This window comes from Pogoniulus pusillus, chromosome 6 (assembly GCF_015220805.1).
Source record: "Pogoniulus pusillus isolate bPogPus1 chromosome 6, bPogPus1.pri, whole genome shotgun sequence".
NCBI classification, from domain to species: Eukaryota; Metazoa; Chordata; class Aves; order Piciformes; family Lybiidae; genus Pogoniulus; species Pogoniulus pusillus.
Window position 1 is genome coordinate 41,678,138 of NC_087269.1, and position 18,076 is coordinate 41,696,213.

General features: G+C 50.0%; 1 protein-coding gene across 4 annotated transcripts in view; it reads left to right on the forward strand.

Annotated features, from left to right (window-relative positions):
• The first annotated feature begins 4,839 nt into the window (after nt 1–4,839).
• Nucleotides 4,840–18,076, forward strand: part of GPRIN2 (G protein regulated inducer of neurite outgrowth 2) — a 41,027-nt gene continuing 27,790 nt past the window's right edge. For 2 of the 4 annotated variants that reach the window (XR_010302608.1, XM_064145374.1), the window contains exon 1: nt 6,582–6,668. Coding sequence is in view for 1 of the 4 variants with exons in the window: in XM_064145373.1 (XP_064001443.1) it covers nt 6,598–6,668 (71 nt within the window). In the remaining 3 variants the exon portion in view is untranslated. Of the gene's footprint in view, nt 4,922–6,565; nt 6,669–18,076 lie in introns of those variants that run through there. The other 2 variants (XM_064145375.1, XM_064145373.1) reach the window with 2 other exon arrangements.

Consider the following 18,076-nt stretch of genomic DNA (forward strand, 5'->3'; position numbering starts at 1 on the left):
TGCCTGTGGAGGGCCTTCTGCAAGGAATTGTGTCCATCTCATTCTCACCTTGGTAAGTCAAGCACAGCACTGCTGAACCACAGAGTGTGTGGTGTGTGGTTGGCCATTCCCACCTGGCATCTGGACCTTTCAAGCTGTTTCATCCTGTGCTCTTGCAGCACATGCTGGTATAGGCATGAAGATGGGTGGTCTTTGCTGCTGGGAGAGCAGCTACTGGGTCCAAAACGTAGGTCACTGCACACCAGACCTACAGTGTCAGAGGGCTTTGAGTCCACATGCTGTAGTTCTGCAGATCTGAGTCTAAGTGCTCCCAGAAACCTGAGCAGCAGAAGGCACTGGGCTGGTTTCTCCTTCCCTGCTTGCTGAGCTAGTAGCAACAGAGCCAATAAAGCTGAGTTCAGGGGGTGTAGGAGCTGCACCTCCTGTGAAACCTTATCAAGAACATCTCCTTTTGATGGAACTGAGTACCTCCTGTGCAGGTATAAGGGAGACCTTCTGCAGCATCCTTCTGCTTCAGGAACCGTGAAGGCTTTCCAGTGATGCATCTCAGGGGAGACCTGGTGATTGAGGCCACCTCCTAAAACAGGGCTCAGGCTTAAAGTGTGTTTGTGTGTGTACCCCATGAGTGGTGGGATGCTTTAGCTTGTGGGCTCTGCTGGGGATAAATCTGTCACACAGAGAAGCTTGTTAATGGCTTCCTCTCTCTGGCTTATTTATTACCTGGTGCCCCGTGGTGTGAATGGCTGCACTGATTCCAAGCAGGAGTTAACCAAACTGGGGCTACTTCCTAAAAATAGGAAAGGGGCAGGATGCTGGGGCCACAGAGGGAGGCTCTTACACAGGTGCTGGGCAGCTTTTTGTACTGGTGATGTTTGCCTTAGTTTCTAATTTTGATGCCTTTCTGCTGGAAGACTTCATTTAATGAGTAAATATCTGGGTTTATGTCAAGTTCCAACAGGCAGTGTTAAGATTCTTGCTGTCGCTGCTCAGTGCCAGCTCCTCTGAGGATGAGTTGGGTCCCTGCTGTACTTCATCCATAGCTTTGTGGGGTCTTCCTCCCAGAACACAAGCCCTGGGAGGCGTCAAGAGTAGCCATGATTCCCTGGAGTCCCAGCACACCATAGGGCTCTGCAGAGAGGAACCAGGCTGGAGAGCTGATCCTCCAACACAGGCTGCTGGAGAAGGTCAGTGATCTGCAAAGCCTGTCCTGGGCACCTTGCCACCCTTGCGTCACTGCTGATGTATGGCCATGACTGTCCCTAAGAACAGATGAGCTCAGCTCCCTGGCTCATCCCTCATCTTCCTGTCTACCCAGGGTCCAAACTGCAAAGTCTAGGTGGCTTCAGCCCATGGGGGCTGGTCCAGACAGCTAAGATGAGCACACTGTACTCCCCCAGACTGGCTCTGTGGCCCAGGACAACCAGCCCAGGGCATGGGTTGAAGCAGGATGCAGGCTGGCTTTAGAACAGGAGCTGAGGCTGCCCCGTGCCCTGTCCTGGACAGAGGAGGGCAGCTGCTGCTGCCTGTCACCCAGCAGTGTCCTGTTCCTGTCACTGCGTGGGGCACATCTCCATGCAGCAGCTGCCCCAGCCCTGCAGCTGGAGTTGCAGCAGTGCTGCAGTTGAAGTGCTGCTGTCAGCACATCCCTCCTGCCAGAGACAAAACCCTTGTGCTGATGGACTGGAAAGCACTGGATCAGGAGAGCTGGCCAGTTTCCCAGTAAGTGACTGTGTGCCTGTGGGACCCAGCTGTCCCCTGCTCAGCTCCCACCTGGTGAGTGGCAAACCCTGTCTCCCACGAGCGTGGGGATGAGCCTGCTTTGCTGTGAGATGGCCACCCACGGGTGAAATACCTGCTGGCTTCCAGAGCTACTTTCCTGAAGCACAGAGCACGAGTTTGGGTGCACAATTCCTGTCCTGACCAGTAGCCAACTGCACCTACCTGCGCCCTGACCACGGCGGGGGGGCTGGTTTAGCCCCCATGAGGGTACAGAGACACACTGGGGAGAGGACAGCAAAACAACAGACACCCTTCCCACACACAAAAAAAAAAAACCAAAACTGAAACCAAATCAAACAACAGCCCCCCCAAAAAAAACAAACATCAACTGGGGAGCTGTTAGTCAATTTGTGCTGCTGTTTTACCTACTGGACTGTGTGGAGGGCAGGGGGAGCTGATGCCAGGCTGTGCTTCTCCAGCACCGTGAGGAACCTGCCTCTCCCTGCAGCTATCTATCTTTTGAAGACACCTGAATTCCTGTCCCCGTGGCAAAGGAGGGAGCCCAAGCACTGCAGGACTTTAATCACAGTGAGAAGATCCACACAGGGAGAACTTGTCCTGCTAAATCCCTACACTGTTTGTGGGGGACAAGGAAGGGACACCCTTGGGGTGGGAGCCTGCACCAAAACGTGCCCCTTCCGTTTAGGCACAGCCAAACACCACATCTACGAAGGAGCCCTTTGTCATCAAATAAGGGGTCAGCAGGAGGTTCCCAGCGCAGGAAAACATCCTGGTTCTCTGTCCAGCCTGACTGTTAGAGTCTCCAATCTGCTCTGGAGCCTCACAGCGTGTGCACAGGTAGGGGTTAGGCTGCTTTGGATCTCTCAGCATGCTAGGGGCAGGGGGAGGTTGATCATATCCATGTTTGATTTGATGTCATAAGGGCTTACGCTGGAGCATTTCAGCTGCCTGGCTGCCAAAATGGCCCCATGGGGTTGCCGATGGGACCTGCCTGAGCCCCTTTTCTCCAGGGCTGAGTGAGAAGGGGCATAAAGCTGCACAGCAGCGTTGTAGCTCCCATGGGCACTCTTCAGTAGTCGCTTAAATTCCATCTCTGATCTCCCTACCCATTTGTTCCCTGTCGGCTGAAGCTCTGCTGCACCCTGTACCAGCTGCTGCAACCCTGCTCTGATGCCAAAGCTCCTCAGAAGCAAACTGCAAGAGGTCGATGGTCTGAAACCTTCTCTGTGCTCAAAAGCGGTTCTGAGAGCTGTGGCTCCTCCCAGGGTGACAATAAATCATTGCATCTAGAAAGGTTTGTGTGCAGGGCTGGGAGGGGGGAGGGAGAAGGAAGATCGGAGAGCAGAGCGGGGTGGTGCTGCCGGCTGGGCTGCACAACCTCCTCCCAGGCTGGGGGCCATGTAATGCCACGCATGGGGCAAGTGCTGGTCATCAGAGAAGCTCCAGGCACGGGACAAAGCATCCAAGGCACTGACGCTGCCTCCAGTGCTCAGGACTGGGTATGCTGGGAGGAGCAGCATGCTGAAGAAGGCAGCTGATGTCTGGGAGCAGGAGGGAGGATGGTGAAGTCTCAGCCCCAGTCCAGGGACCAGCGACCTGTCCTCAGGGCTGTCGCTTTAAATAACAAAAACCAACACCAGAGATGTGAACCCAGGGCAGCTTCTGGCCTTTATCCAAAAGCAGGAGGGGAAGCCAGGGAGCCAGCAGGTCCTCAGGTCAGGGTGAAACCAGAGGGGCACATAGGGAAGCTGGGACTATCCTCACCTCTGCCCCACCCACCCAGGGTGGCTGTGGAAGACAATCCATCCCTGCAGTTGTTTTTCCAGCTGAGCTAGTAGTAACTCCTGGCTCAGAGCATCCCCTGGACACACAGACAGGAGAAGACTGGGTGTCCCTGACAGACACCTTGTGGGGATGGGTGGTGGTGATGCTCCACTGAGGCCATGTCACCTTCCCTGGTCCTCACTGCACCACAGGAGTCGAGCTTTTTCCATGCTACAGCAGATCTGAGCTACTCAAAGACAGATTGTCAAACCTTGTCATTGTCTGGTATTTTCCCTCAGCCCCACCTCAGCTCACTGCCCTGCTGCTCTGCGGGGCTGGGACTGTTGGACCCTCCCTGGGAGTGACCCTCATGGTGTATCCCCCACAAGTGGCCTGCTCCCAGTTTCTCTCCCCAGGCCCTCGCTCTGGGGCTGCTGTTGTTGCTGCCTCAGCATGGGGCTGAGCCAGCCCAGCAGACAAAGCCCTGCTGGTTCTGCTGCAGCCTGGTGCATTAACACACTAATTATTAACTGCTATAAATCCTCCTTGTGAGGCTGAGCAGGAGCATCTCCTGTGCTAAAAATACACCAGCAAGGGAAGGAGGCACCAAAAACACAAGTGCCAGAGAAGCTTTTTTCATTTCTTAATATATTTCACGTTATTAATTGACGAGAAAAGTGCTTGCTGTGGGTATTAAGCAATTAAATCGCAGCTGCAGGCTGGAAATGCCAAATCGGGCACCATTTCCCCCAGATGCTGCTCCCTGTTTGGAGTGCAGCCTGCGCTGGCTGCCTGGGGTTGTGTCTTACCGGGGGGACTGAGGCGGTTTTGTGAAGAGGAGCACTTCCCCTGCTGGCCCTGCTGCAGCTCTGCCCCTAAACGCAGCTGGTGGAGGGCAGTGATGGAGCATAGAGACCAGTGAGGGTGTGGAGAGCACCGACTGGTGTAGGACAGTGGTGCTGTGCCATGCAGGGCACTGTGCAACCCCAAGAAGCCGCAGTAGGTGCCCCTCCAGCGCTGCTGCTGTGCGGAGGGGCAGGGACTGCCTGATGCTGTACGGGGACTCATCTGAAACCCAGAGTGACCCCCACCAGCTGCTGGGCCTGGTGGGGGATGGGATGGGGACAGAAACTCAAGGGCAGCTGTTTTAAACCTCTCAAAGCAGCCTCTCGGGGGTGCTGGGCAGGGCTGGAGCTGCTGCGCACAGCCCCAGGTCGTCTCGCCGGTAACCCGGACCGGCCGCACACAGGCTGCCGTCTGACCCCGGCTCCTGTTGGAAGGGGGGATCTGTTCTCAAACCTCAGCCTTCTCAGCGCTTCCGAACCGAGTCGCCAGTTCAGGCAAGGAAGGGGAAGCTCCTGCCCGCGGCTTGGGTGCGCCTCGTAAGGCTTCCGAGGCCGGGACACAGCCCCCGCAGGTAGGGCTCAGCGGGTGCCCAAGGGCAGCAGCAGGAGCCGGCGGGTCCCCGGGGGTGCCAGCTTGAAGCCAGCTAGAATGTTTTGGTGAGAAGAACTAGATTGCAGGCTGTGGGAGGGAAACAGTGGTGATGTCTGCTTCCCTCAGAAGTCTCTCTAAGGAGTTTGGGAAGAAGAAATGAAAACATTAGCTAACACTCTCGCCATTTCCACTCACTGCCTTGGGCTGCTGGCTGAGCTGCATCTCCCTAACACACCCTCCACTCACCTTTGCTTCTTAACCTCTTGGCCAAACCTCCATTCTTCCTTGGGACTGGGGTGAGGTTGAGAGGGGCAGGTGGGAGATGCAGGGCTGGTTGGGAGCCCCTCCTGGGGACTCAGGTTTCTGGGAGGGCTGCTGTGTTTCTGTATTACCTTTTACCTTGTCTATTTCTGTCTATACTGTAAATATCTGCTTGTGTATAGAGCCAAGCTGTAAATATAAGCTTCATTTATATTCCCAGAGCCGACTGAACCTAGTCTGGGTAATTTCCAAAGTGTGGGGGGGCAGGGAACACCCAAACCATCACAGCGGGGGAGGTGTCGGTGGGGGTCGCCGGCGCAGAGCTTCCCTGGCGCTCCCGCAGCCCCGCTCCGCGCTGCACGGTGCCATCTCCTGGCGGAACCTGGGAACTGCAGGGAGGAGAGCAGCGGGATGGAGTTGCAGGAGAGAGGAGCTGCAAGGGAGCTGCAGAAGAGCTTCAGGAGAAAGGAGCTGCAGAAAAGCTGCAGGAAAGAGAAGCTGCAGTGAAAGGCTTTCCTGCAAGACAAAAAGCACCAGTGGGGTGTACCCAGAGAGGGTCACTTCACCGTGAGCCATCGAATCATAGAATCATAGAATCAACCAGGTTGGAAGAGACCTCCAAGATCATCCAGTCCAACCTAGCACCCAGCCCTAGCCAGTCAACTAGACCATGGCACTAAGTGCCTCATCCAGGCTTTGCTTGAAGACCCCCAGGGACGGTGCCTCCACCACCTCCCTGGGCAGCCCATTCCAATGGGAAATCACTCTCTCTGTGAAGAACTTCTTCCTAACATCCAGCCTATACCTACCCTGGCACAACTTGAGACTGTGTCCCCTTGTTCTATTGCTGGTTGTCATCTCTCACCAGTGGGAATTTAAACCCCATGCAGTTACACTTCTCACCCCAAGAGATTTTGCTACCAAAGACACAGAAAATGCAAGTAAGGAGGTGGCCTCATGTTGCAGCTCAGCATGTTAAAAATGAAAGCTCAAAGCCTACTTGTTGAGAAGCTGTGGATACCCCATCCCTGGCCACATTCAAAGCCAGGTGGGATGGGGCTTTGAGCAGCCTGGTCTGATGATGTCTTTGCCCATGGCACAGGGCTAGATGTAGACAACTCTTAAGGTGCCTTCCAACCCACCCCATTCCACGACTGTTGCTGTGACCACCATTCAGACTGGCCCACCTCACAGGGGGCAGGGACAGAGTTAAGCCCAGTGTTAAGGGTTAACTCCTCCCAGGGGGTGGTCTGAACCTGATCCCAGGTGCAATGGTTAACCTCCTCCCACCTCCTGCTTTGTAATTCTGTAAAAGAGGAGGAACTTCTGTTTCTTCCTCCCTCTGCTCTGCTCCACCTGACCAGCACCCTGCTCCAGCTGCTCCTGCTTTGCCACATGGCCAGCCAGCCACGTGGAGGACCAACCACCTCCTCAATCTACCTCCATCTTGACATCAATCCGGTTTTGTATGTATTTTGTATTTTCTTTTTCCTTCCCTATACTTTTTTGTAACTCCTCTTACCTAAATATCATTTATTTGTTGTTAAAGTTTTCCTTTGAACTTCCAAATGGGAGCAAGACTATTCTTTGGGTGTTTTCTACCCTTTTTTACCCTTTCTTACTAAAACCTTTTGTACAGGGAGAAGGGAGAGGGAGAGGCATCCTAAAATATTTGTGCTTTGGGCTCTGGGAAGCTTAAACCAGGACAATACATAATTGGCACTCCACGTGTGGGGTTATAATATGAAATAATTATATTTAGACAAGATTTGGAAGTTAAAAATTGGATGTCTTAGCAGTTTTAATAATTCAGGCTTTTGGATGGCTCTTTTGGAGTTGGATATTCATAACCTACAACTACCTGAAGGGAGGCTGTAGCCAGGTGGGGGTTGGTCTCTTCTCCCAGGTAACCAGCAACAGAACAAGGGGACACAGTCTCAAGTTGTGCCAGGGGAAGTATGGGCTGGATGTTAGGAGGAAGTTGTTGCCAGAGTGATTGGCATTGGAATGGGCTGCCCAGGGAGGTGGTGGAGTCACCGTCCCTGGGGGTGTTGAAGCAAAGCCTGGATGAGGCACTCAGTGCCATGGTCTGGTTGAGTGGCTAGGGCTGGGTGCTAGGTTGGACTGGATGATCTTGGAGGTCTCTTCCAACCTGGTTGATTCTATGATCAAGTGGTCTGGATAGTAATTGAAATGATCCTTGACTGTTTCAAAGGGTTACCTGTGTGGTTGTACGTGTGTTAGTGAATTCTGCTGGGAATTTTTTCGGGTTTGGAAATCCATCTGATGTGTGGAATCACTCTGGAAATGAGAAAACCTCCAGGTGCAAACTTCTGGGGGGATAAATGGTATTTCCTAGCAGCGTGTGCATTGTGCTTACATGCAGTACGGGGAGGAATCCTCCCTATCTTAGCCTTGACCATGCGGCAGCCGCATACAGCAGTCGTGGGCCCTCAGCAGAGAAATCAGTAGTGGGGAGTTGGCATGCTCGGGAGCTGGCATTGCTGCCGGTGTGGGTGCAGCAGTGCTCAGACTGCCACTCGCAGCAGAGCTCCAGCCACGCTCGACTCCCCTTGCTGTGTACAGCGGCAACACGGCTCTGGCCACGGCGTGTCACTGCCCACGGCTGTTCCACGGCAGCCACACAAACCGCTGTCCCTACGCACTCCATCAATCAATCAATCTCTCTGGCTCCTGCCAGAAAGAGGCTACAGAAAATGGGCAGACCCCTCCCAGACTCCCAGGCTTGAGGTGAGGAGAAAGTTCTTCCCTGAGAGAGTCATTGGACACTGGAATGGGCTGCCCGGGGAGGTGGTGGAGTCACCGTCCCTGGAGCTGTTCAAGGCAGGACTGGACGTGGCACTTGGTGCCGTGGTCTGGCCTTGAGCTCTGTGGTAAAGGGTTGGACTTGATGATCTGTGAGGTCTCTTCCAACCCTGATGATACTGTGATACTGACTCGGATCCAGCTGCAGGCAGCTCTGGAGGAACAAGCACAGCCCAGCACCCCCCAGCTGATGGCAATGAATCTGATACTGAGGTAATCACAGGACACTACTATGCCTCGAAAGGACATCAGGCACACATGGCAGGATTAGGCAAGGGCAAATGGCCAGTTTCTATTGGCCTGGCTCTTGAGCTGCTGGGATGCAGGGGCAGAGACTGTGGAAATGGATCAGAGGGAAGCTAAGCAGCTGGGGAGGGGGGCGCCTCCAGGACTGAGAGGAGAATCACAGAATCAACCAGGTTGGAAGAGACCTCCAAGATCATCCAGTCCAACCTAGCACCCAGCCCTAGCCAGTCAACCAGACCATGGCACTGAGTGCCTCAGCCAGGCTTTGCTTCAACACCTCCAGGGAAGGTGACTCCACCACCTCCCTGGGCAGCCCATTCCAGGGCCAATTACTCTCCCTAGTGCATATTTCATTAAGAACGTTATCAGCTGTAAATGTTTCAAGGGAAAACAGTACCAAATGTTCCTTTAAAGCTACTCCTGTTAGTAAGCTCACTGAGTGCACAAGGCCTGTGGAGACTTTTGCAGAGAAAATTACTTGTGAAGCTCTGGCTTGCATGCATTTAAAGCTCTTTGGAGTCAATGTCTGCCTTTTTCTTCTGGTTTTGTAGACCACTTAGCCTTAGTAATCTAAACTTCATAACTTTGACATGGCCTTGCAAGATTACCTATGTACACGTGCAAAATGAACTGTTCACACAGTTGTAGTGATAAACAACAAACGCTGCCTTAAGGCAAGTCTACTTTTTATTTTGAGCTGTTTTTCCTATCTCTTACTCCCTCTGGAACAGATAGAATCAACAAGGTTGAAAGAGACCTCCAAAATCATCCAGTCCAAGATGTCTCCCAACCTTATCCAATCAACTAGACTATGGCACTAAGTGCCTCCTCCAGTCTTTTTTTGAACACCTCCAGAGATGACAACTCCATCACCTCCCTGGGCAGCCCAGTAATGGATTTAGACATAATGTAAATAAGGCATGAGTAGTCTAACACAAATGAGGAGGGATTGAGTAGGAAGATGAATCTGTAGACTGGAATACATCTTATGATGTGGGCGAGGTGCTGGAAAGCATAAAATCATGTATATGGCATAGAAATGATACCATATGTAACATCACCCTGACTGGTACAGCCTTAAGGAATGGAGACTTCTAACTGAGAGGAAAAATATGATGGGTTTCTTTGGGGAGCATATACAACTGGAATGGTAGTGAAAGTTGAAGAGCTTTGCTTTAACTTGGGGCTGTTTCTGTAGGCACACGCACCTAGAACCTGTGTACAACAACAAGAGATTTGCAGATGTCATCCTGTACGTTTTTGTGTTTTAAAAACAAAAGGTGCCCAAAAGCCTGCAGTGAGATCTTGAAAGACAAGGATGTAAGGGGGGAAAAAGCAGAACTCGTCAGTGCAGTGGAAAAGGGACTTAATTATCCTACAAGTATATCCGTTTTTCATCTGCATAAGTGATCCACTTCTCTTGGCCAAGGGCTCCCTCCTCTGGCCAGCCTGCTGCTCACCTCCACGCAGGATGGAGCGGGGCCAGGATGGCTAAGTCCTGGGCACAGCTTTGGGCTCTGCTGGAATGAACAGGTCGTTAGGATCACAGAGCCTCCCAGGTGAGGAGAAAGTTCTTCACTGAGAGAGTCATTGGACACTGGAATGGGCTGCCCGGGGAGGTGGTGGAGTCGCTGTCCCTGGGGCAGTTCAAGGCAGGATTGGACGTGGCACTTGGTGCCATGGTCTGGCCTTGAGCTCTGTGGTAAAGGGTTGGACTTGATGATCTGTGAGGTCTCTTCCAACCTTGGTGATACTGTGTGATATCAGTCCTGCATGGAAAGGGGCTGAGGAGAAAAAGGCATTATCCTCTTTCTTATACTGCTTTTGCAGCACGTAGCACAGAATGCCTGATCCAGGTATGGACTATTTACCCAGTAGTGATGGTGCCTAGCATGCATCAAAAAAAAACCAATGATCTCCCTTAAATGCACCTAATGCAATGTGGTTTGGCTCCAAGCATGTTTAATTCCAAGTGACAGGCTTTGGATTGTGCATGAATCCTCGACACAAAGGGTTAAACATTCAATCTGGTATAGTGTAGATAAGCAAGCATCACGTGGGCAACGTCACAGCAACTGCATGAACTATTAGATTTGCAGAAAATAAAAGAAAATAACCCCCAAACTAACAAAAAAACCAAAACCACAAGCAAGCAAACAACAAATAAACCCAAAAATGAATAAACAAAGGGCACAGAAACAAACATCACCAAAAAAACCCCACCAAACTCATAACCCCCTAAAACCAAAGGCTTTATCTTAACTCAAATCTTTCCACAAGTCTAGGTTAGAGCCTAGCCAGAAAGGGCCAAAATCAACTCATGTGGGCACACTTCATGTAATAATCACTTAGAACTATGACTGCTGTAGCAAGATTGCTGCACAGTGTTCTGTTGTCAGCTCCTCACTCAAAACATACCTGAAATAGGAAATTCAAGAAATAAGAGAAGGACAATAGCAAATCATAGAATCAACCAGACTGGAAGAGAACTCCAAGATCATCCAGTCCAACCTAGCACCCAGCCCTAGCCAGACAACCAGACCATGGCACTAAGTGCCTCATTCAGTTTTTTAGTTTAACACCTCCAGGGACAGTGGCTCCACCACCTCCCTGGGCAGCCCATTCCAATGCCAATCACTCTCTCTGCCAACAACTTCCTCCTAACATCCAGCCTAGACTTCCCCCAGCACAGCTTGAGACTGTGTCCCCTTGTTCTGTTGCTGGCTGCCTGGGAGAAGAGGCAAACCCCCACCTGGCTACAACCTCCCTTCAGGTAGTTGTAGACAGCAATGAGGTCCCCCCTAAGCCTCCTCTTCTCCAGGCTGCACACCCCCAGCTCCCTCAGCCTCTCCTCATAGGGTTTGTGCTCCAGGCCCTCACCAGCTTTGTTGCCCTTCTCTGGACACCTTCCAGCACCTCAACATCTTTCTTGAATTGAGGGGCCCAGAACTGGACACAGCACTCAAGGTGTGGCCTGACCAGTGCTGAGTACAGGGGCAGAATAACCTCCCTTGTCCTGCTGGCCACACTGTTCCTGATGCAGGCCAGGATGCCATTGGCTCTCTTGGCCACCTGGGCACACTGCTGGCTCATCTTCAGCTACTATCTACCAGTACCCCCAGGTCCCTTTCTTCCTGGCTGCTCTCCAGCCACTCTGTCCCCAGCCTGTAGCACTGCTTGAGGTTGTTGTATCCAAAGTCTTAATCTTTTAAGCCAGGCAGAATCAGTGTCATTCCCACAGGTATTGTCATGCTTTACTCAGGCTATGTCTGAAAGTTCAAAATTCCCCCCAGGAGCTAAGTAAACCATTTCTATCCCTTTCCCAGCCTGGACCTCAAATGGTACATTTTTTTGTGGCTGGAAATGCTGACCTGAAGGACATTTGCCTAGCATTACCCATCTTACCTAATTTTGCTTATATGTGTGGAGAAGTGCACTGTTTGCAAGGACTTTAATAGATATCCTTTTTCTTTTCATCTACTAATGTAATTTTTCCTAAAGGAGCATGAAGAAGACCTCTGAGAATCCACTAATTATTTGGCAAACATAGGGTGAAGGATGGGAGAGAGCTGAAAAAGGAGATTTTCATTAGATTCCAGAGACCTATTAGCAAATATGGCCATGAGCAAAGGTTACATAATAGATTAGAACAAGATTTCGTTGCATAAACGCTGTTACTGCATTTCAATCTGTCACAGAGTCAGCCCTGCAGATTATTGCAGCCAGAGCTAACCTAGAGCTTATAGTCCATCTTGCTAGACTGCCTTTGCTGCTGGGTACCCCTGAAATAGCCTTATTTCTTTGCTGTGGGGCTGCTCTGAAATCCCTGTCTTACTTTATAGGTCTTATTTATGCAAGCCTTATTTAACACACAGTGTGGTTGCTCTCAGTTTCTGTATGATTGGGAATGCCACCCTGGTACATTGGTCACATAATAGCTTGGTTTTGTTCCTTGGAGCTATATTCATTCAAAGTGCATGAGGGTCAGAAATGGTGCTCCCAGGATGAAGTGTTTTCCTCTTTTACAGTGTTTTCCCTGGTACTTTCCTCAGGTTGTGATGGTTTGGGTGTTACCCACACCCCCCTACACTCTGCAAACTCACCCAGACTAAACTCAGTGGCTCTGGAAATTGAATGAAGCTTTATATTTACAGCCTAGCACAATATACAAGCAGGTATTTACAATATATACAGCAGTACACAAGTTAAACGGTAAACACAGAAACACAACAGCCCTCCCAGAAACCTGAGTCCCCAGGAGGGGCTCCCAACCACCCTTCCACCTTCCTCCCACCCCTCTACCTTTCCTTAGATCTTGCCTTATGTTTAAGGTATTATGGAGTGTCAGCCAGGGGGCTTAGGAAGCAGATGGATTAATCACACAGAGGGTTAGGTTAGAGAGAGAAGTTCATCTCAAAGCCCAAACAGAGAGTGACTCTGTTATCTATGTTTATGTTCTTGTTCTTATGCATCTCAGCAGGCCTAGGAGTGAAGTAGACATTATTGTTTCCTTTTTGCAGCCTGTAATCTAATTCTTATCACCCTGTAATCTAATTCTTCTCACCAAAACATTCTAACTAGGCTCAAACTAGCTCACTGGTAGCCTACAACTACCTGAAGGGAGGCTGTAGCCAGGTAGGGTTGGTCTCTTCTCCCAGGCAACCAGCAATAGAACAAGGGGACACAGTCTCAAGTTGTGCTGGGGGAAGTCTAGGCTGGGTGTTAGGAGGAAGTTGTTGGCAGAGAGAGTGATTGGCATTGGAATGGGCTGCCCAGGAAGGTGGAGGAGTCACTGTCCCTGGGGGTGTTGAAGCAAAGCCTGGATGAGGCACTTGGTGCCATGGTCTATGACTGGCTAGGGCTGGGTGCTAGGTTGGACTGGATGATCTTGGAGGTCTCTTCCAAGCTGGTTGATTCTATGACACCATTTTCTCGATTGCCATCTGGGAACTCTGGCATCAAAGGTGAAGTTTCTCTTTAGATGTTTGACTCCCGTGAAGCAGAGCTAACGGTCTCTGCAGCAAGCTTTGATTGCAGCGCTCAGCCCTGGGCACCGGTTAGGATCTAGGAAAGCCTCTGATGCATTTGTTTCTATTTCTCAGCCAAAGAACGTTTTTTAACTGCACAGTTTGCAAGAGTACACTAAAAAGGTTCAGCCTGCAACGTGAGTGTGCTTCTGAGAACAGTTCAGATCAAAATGTAGTAATGCAGAACAGAATTGTTGGTGACTTCTCACAGTGTAGTGTTTTATAATCCTTTGTGCTGTGTTGGGGGTGGGGAAGAAGAGTTGGTTGGTTTGTCTCTGGGAGCAGGCCCTGAGAGCCCTTCAGACTTGCCTCCTTTGCAGTTGAGGGTAATGGAACACTAGACAGAAGCCTGGCAGTGAAATGCAGAGCAGAGCTAAATGTGTGATGAAATTCTGCACATGGCCCAAGCCCCTAGCACATTGTGCTAGTCTGAAGCAGGCTAGAACGTTTTGGTGACAAGAACTAGACCACAGGCTGTGAAAGGGAAACAGTGGTGATGTCTACTTCACTCATAGGCTTGCTGAGAGGTATAAGAACATAAGTCAAAACATTAGATAACACACTCTGCATCGCTCTCGCTGGGGCTGCTGGCTGAGCTGCATCTCTCTAACCTCACCCTCCGTTTTGGGCTAACCCACTTTGCTTCCTACCCCCCTGGCTGAGCCTCCATTCTTCCTTGGGACTGGGGTAAGGTTGAGAGGGGTAGGGGGAAGGTGAAGGGGTGGTTGAGAGCCCCTCCTGGGGACTCAGGTTTCTGGGAGGGCTGTTGTGTTTCTGTATTCCCTTTTACCTTGTCTATTTCTGTCTATACTGTAAATATCTGCTTGTGTATTGTGCCAGCTGTAAATATAAGCTGCATTCATATTTCCAGAGCTGGCTGAGTCTAGTCTGGGTGATTTCCAAAGTGTGTGTGTGGGGGGGGGGGGGGGGCAGGGAGCACCCAAACTATCACACACATGAAAGGCAGTTTAAAGCTACCCCAAACCTGGCTTGAAAGGTTATTTTTTGTGAACTGTTGTTCTGTTTTTTGCTCCTTGATGTTAAGCAACTGTAGAGGACAGGGGAGACATTCTGGTGGCTGTGCATGGGAGGAAATGAAACCTGGGAAAAGGAGAAGTGAGAGCAGAGTGCCCATGTGATAGCCACTTGATTTAAGATGAGATTTAAGGTCTCATGTCATGGCAGCCTTGGTTTATAACAAAGCATGCTTAAAAGAGGATATCTTTTTTGCATTCTGCATAATCAGCTGCTGGTCTGTTTGTTTGATAACACCACCAACAAAGTAATACTGCTGTGTAGAGATCTGCTAAGTCTCTGAAGTATGAGGGTGCTTATACCAGCAGGCAGCCTTGCAAACTGCCAAGGTAAAATAGAGCAAAAAGAACTGGTCTGCCTTGTTGAGGAAGCTGCTCCTAAATCCAAGCTGAAAAAAAGCAAGGAGTTGATGCAGCTCAGACCCCTCTGTTTTCACAGCATTAAAAAGCCTGGCAGCTTTCAGAAAGATCAATCCCACAACAAAGAGTACTAGGTCTGTGTTGCTTCTTGGGGGGGAAAAACTCATGTCAGGATTGTTAGAGATTCATTCCCAAGAAAGGTGAACGGAGATGACCTGGCAAATTTAATGGTGGCTCTGTGAAAGCAACAGATGTGATAAACCCACACAAATCATCTTCCTTGTCACAAGAAAACAAAATTGCAGAATAGAGGCTTATTCATAGACCATGCTTGCTCTAATTGGGCTAACCAGCAGTTATCTTCTCCCAGGCAGAAGCAGTCGTTGTGCTGGTCACTAGATATAAACACTCAAAGTGTCTAAAAGCTGTTTGGTTCTAAAAATAGACAGGCAGCTCCTCTGATTTGGTATATCCCTCATTAGATGTATAAAAGTAGGGGGAGTTCTGTTGATCTATCTTTGGTATATAATAGTGGAGTCGTTACAGAGCAAGGTTAGTGCTTTTAAACAGTGGCTTTCAGATGGGGGTGTTTAGCCTGGAGAAGAGGAGGCTCAGGGGGGACCTCATTGCTGTCTACAACTACCTGAAGTGAGGCTGTAGCCAGGTGGGGGTTGGTCTCTTCTTCCAGACAACCAGCAATAGAATAAGGGGACACAGTCTCAAGTTGTGCTGGGGGGAGATATAGGCTTGATATGAGGAGGAAGCTCATCAGAGAGTGATTTGCCATTGGAATGGGCTGATGGAGTTGCCATCCCTGAAGGTGTTCAAGAAAAGCCTGGATGAGGCACTTAGTGCCAAGGTGTAGTTGACTGGCTAGGGCTGGGTGCTAGGTTGGACTGGATGATCTTGGAAGTCTCTCCCAACCTGGTTGATTCTATGGTTCTCTTCCAACCTGGTTGATGCCATGATTCTCTGTGTTGTAGTACAATCTAGCAATAAGGATCTCTAGGGCAAGGGTTCAGTCTCAATTTTTGGAACACAGAGTGCTCCCTGCCTGAGATAAATAAACCACCCTGAGAACAAAGACTGGACCCCAGGCCCCTGTCCCCATATTGACTAATCACTAGAAAACATTGCCATGTTCTTTATTGCTTTCCCCCTCCTAATTAGCTACCTAAACACTACTTTGTGAGTCTAGTTCCTAGTCAGCAGTGGGAAGTTTGAGTATTTGAGATCATTTTCTCAGGTAACTGCTGGGCATGAGAAGATGTTCTGCAGTAGCAGATATCTTTAATAGGGTAAGCATTTATACAGAAAGAGCACTGCTTTCTGAAGCAGAGCATTGAAAACACCAGATGGATTCTCTCTGTAATTTATTGTGCTTATTTACAGCTGTTGTATGTTTAGGTATAATTTGATGCTTCTGTGGGTTTGTGTTGGGTATAGTAACAGAATTGCTTTCTTTCGAATGCTCTGTGCTAGAAATAATTGTGCTTTTTGGGTGTCAAATAGAAGGTGGTGGTCGGTTTTATGGGTTTAAATGGTCTTAAATGCATTTCATTTGAATCAGAGAATCAGCCAGGTTGGAAGAGACCTCCAGGATCATCCAGTCCATCCTAGCACCCAGCCCTAGCCACTCAACCAGACCATGGCACTAAGTGCCTCATCCAGGCTTGGCTTCAACACCTCCAGGGACAGTGACTCCACCACCTCCCTGGGCAGCCCATTCCAATGCCAATCACTCTCTCTGCCAACAACTTCCTCCTAACATCCAGCCTAGACTTCCCCCAGCACAACTTGAGACTGTGTCCCCTGGCTACAGCCTCCCTTCAGGTAGTTGTAGGCTACCAGTGTGCTAGTTTGAGCCTAGTTAGAATGTTTTGGTGAGAAGAATTAGATTACAGGCTGTGAAAAGGAAACAATAGTGATGTCTACTTCACTCCTAGGCTTGCTGAGATGCATAAGAACATAAACATAGATAACAGAGTCACTCTCTGTTTGGGCTTTGGGATCAACTTCTCTCTCTAACCTAACCTCAAGCATGTGTGAAAACCCTTGCTATGCTAACTCCTGTACTAGGCTGCCTGAAACTATTTTGGGTATCTGAACATGAGCACAAACTGAAAACATGGCACTGCATACAGAATGCTAATTCAGTAAGGGCTAGCAGTGCCCAAAGTGGAGAGCTTCTGGCTGGTTATAGGCATAGTAAAAGTTGGGTTTGATTATGGTGCATTAGTTAGCATCTTAAAGGCTGCTAAAGTGCTGTTGCTCTCCAGAAACCCTTGAAAATGCTTTACGGTGGAAATATCCAAGCCCTGATCCAAATTGACTGTGGCAGATGACATTCAGGCAAATGAGCAGTGTTACCCATGGCATGTTATTCCTGGAGGGCCCCATTATTGTTGGAGACCAGAACATATCCTAGAAGTGCATTAAGCTAAAATCACCCTGGCTGCAGGTGCAGTTTCACTGGCTTAAGTGGTTTTGAATCAACAGAGGGCAAGTATCACCCCTCCAGGGCTTGCTTAAAGAGCCCCCAGACAGATTTATGAGTCGACTGCAAGCAGCAGTGTTGTGAATCAGCTCAGAAAGGTGCTTCTAGCAGGGCACCCTCCCACCAGGAGCGCCTGAACCTCCTCAGAGTCTCAGTCTGTCAGCAGCAGAGCCCAGGAAGCTCAAGGAGTTCAGCAACTGCAGTCTGGGAAATGTCAAAGTCTCCTCCCTGACCACAGCATGAAAAGGTTGCTAGAAATGACAGCAGGCCAGGCAGTGCCAGAAAACAGTGCAAGGTTGTAAACAAGGAAAAGGAGCAAGATGAGGGCTCCAGTACAAGTTTTCAGATCTCAAGTGGAGGAACCAAGAGATCAAGATAGGTTTCTCACTCCATATCCTCTTCTGAAGATGGGTAGCTGGTTTGCCCAGAGAGGTGGTGGAGGCACCATCCCTTGAGGTCTTCAAGCAAAGCCTGGATGAGGCACTTAGTGCCATGGTCTGGTTGAGTGGCTAGGGCTGGGTGCTAGGTTGGACTGGATGATCTTGGAGGTCTCTTCCAACCTGGCTGATTCTCTGATTCTATGAAGTGCAGTTAGTGAATTTTGGGTTAGACAGAGGGCTCCTGGGGCAAGTTTGGAAGATGCATTTGAACAGAAGCATCATGCACCAAGCTGTTGCACAGCTACCCACTGGCACCCATGGAGCAATGCTGGGTTAGCTACAGGTGCCAGGGGTATGCCTCATCATGTCAGCCAAAGACCTTTTGTTGAAACAAGAAAAAAGCCAAATGCTATAGAGCTGCCCTCTTCTCTGCAGCATCATGGCAAGCCTGCATGGAGCCATTGTGGCTGTCAGGGAGTTCTCCTCCCCTTCTGCCCTGCTTGG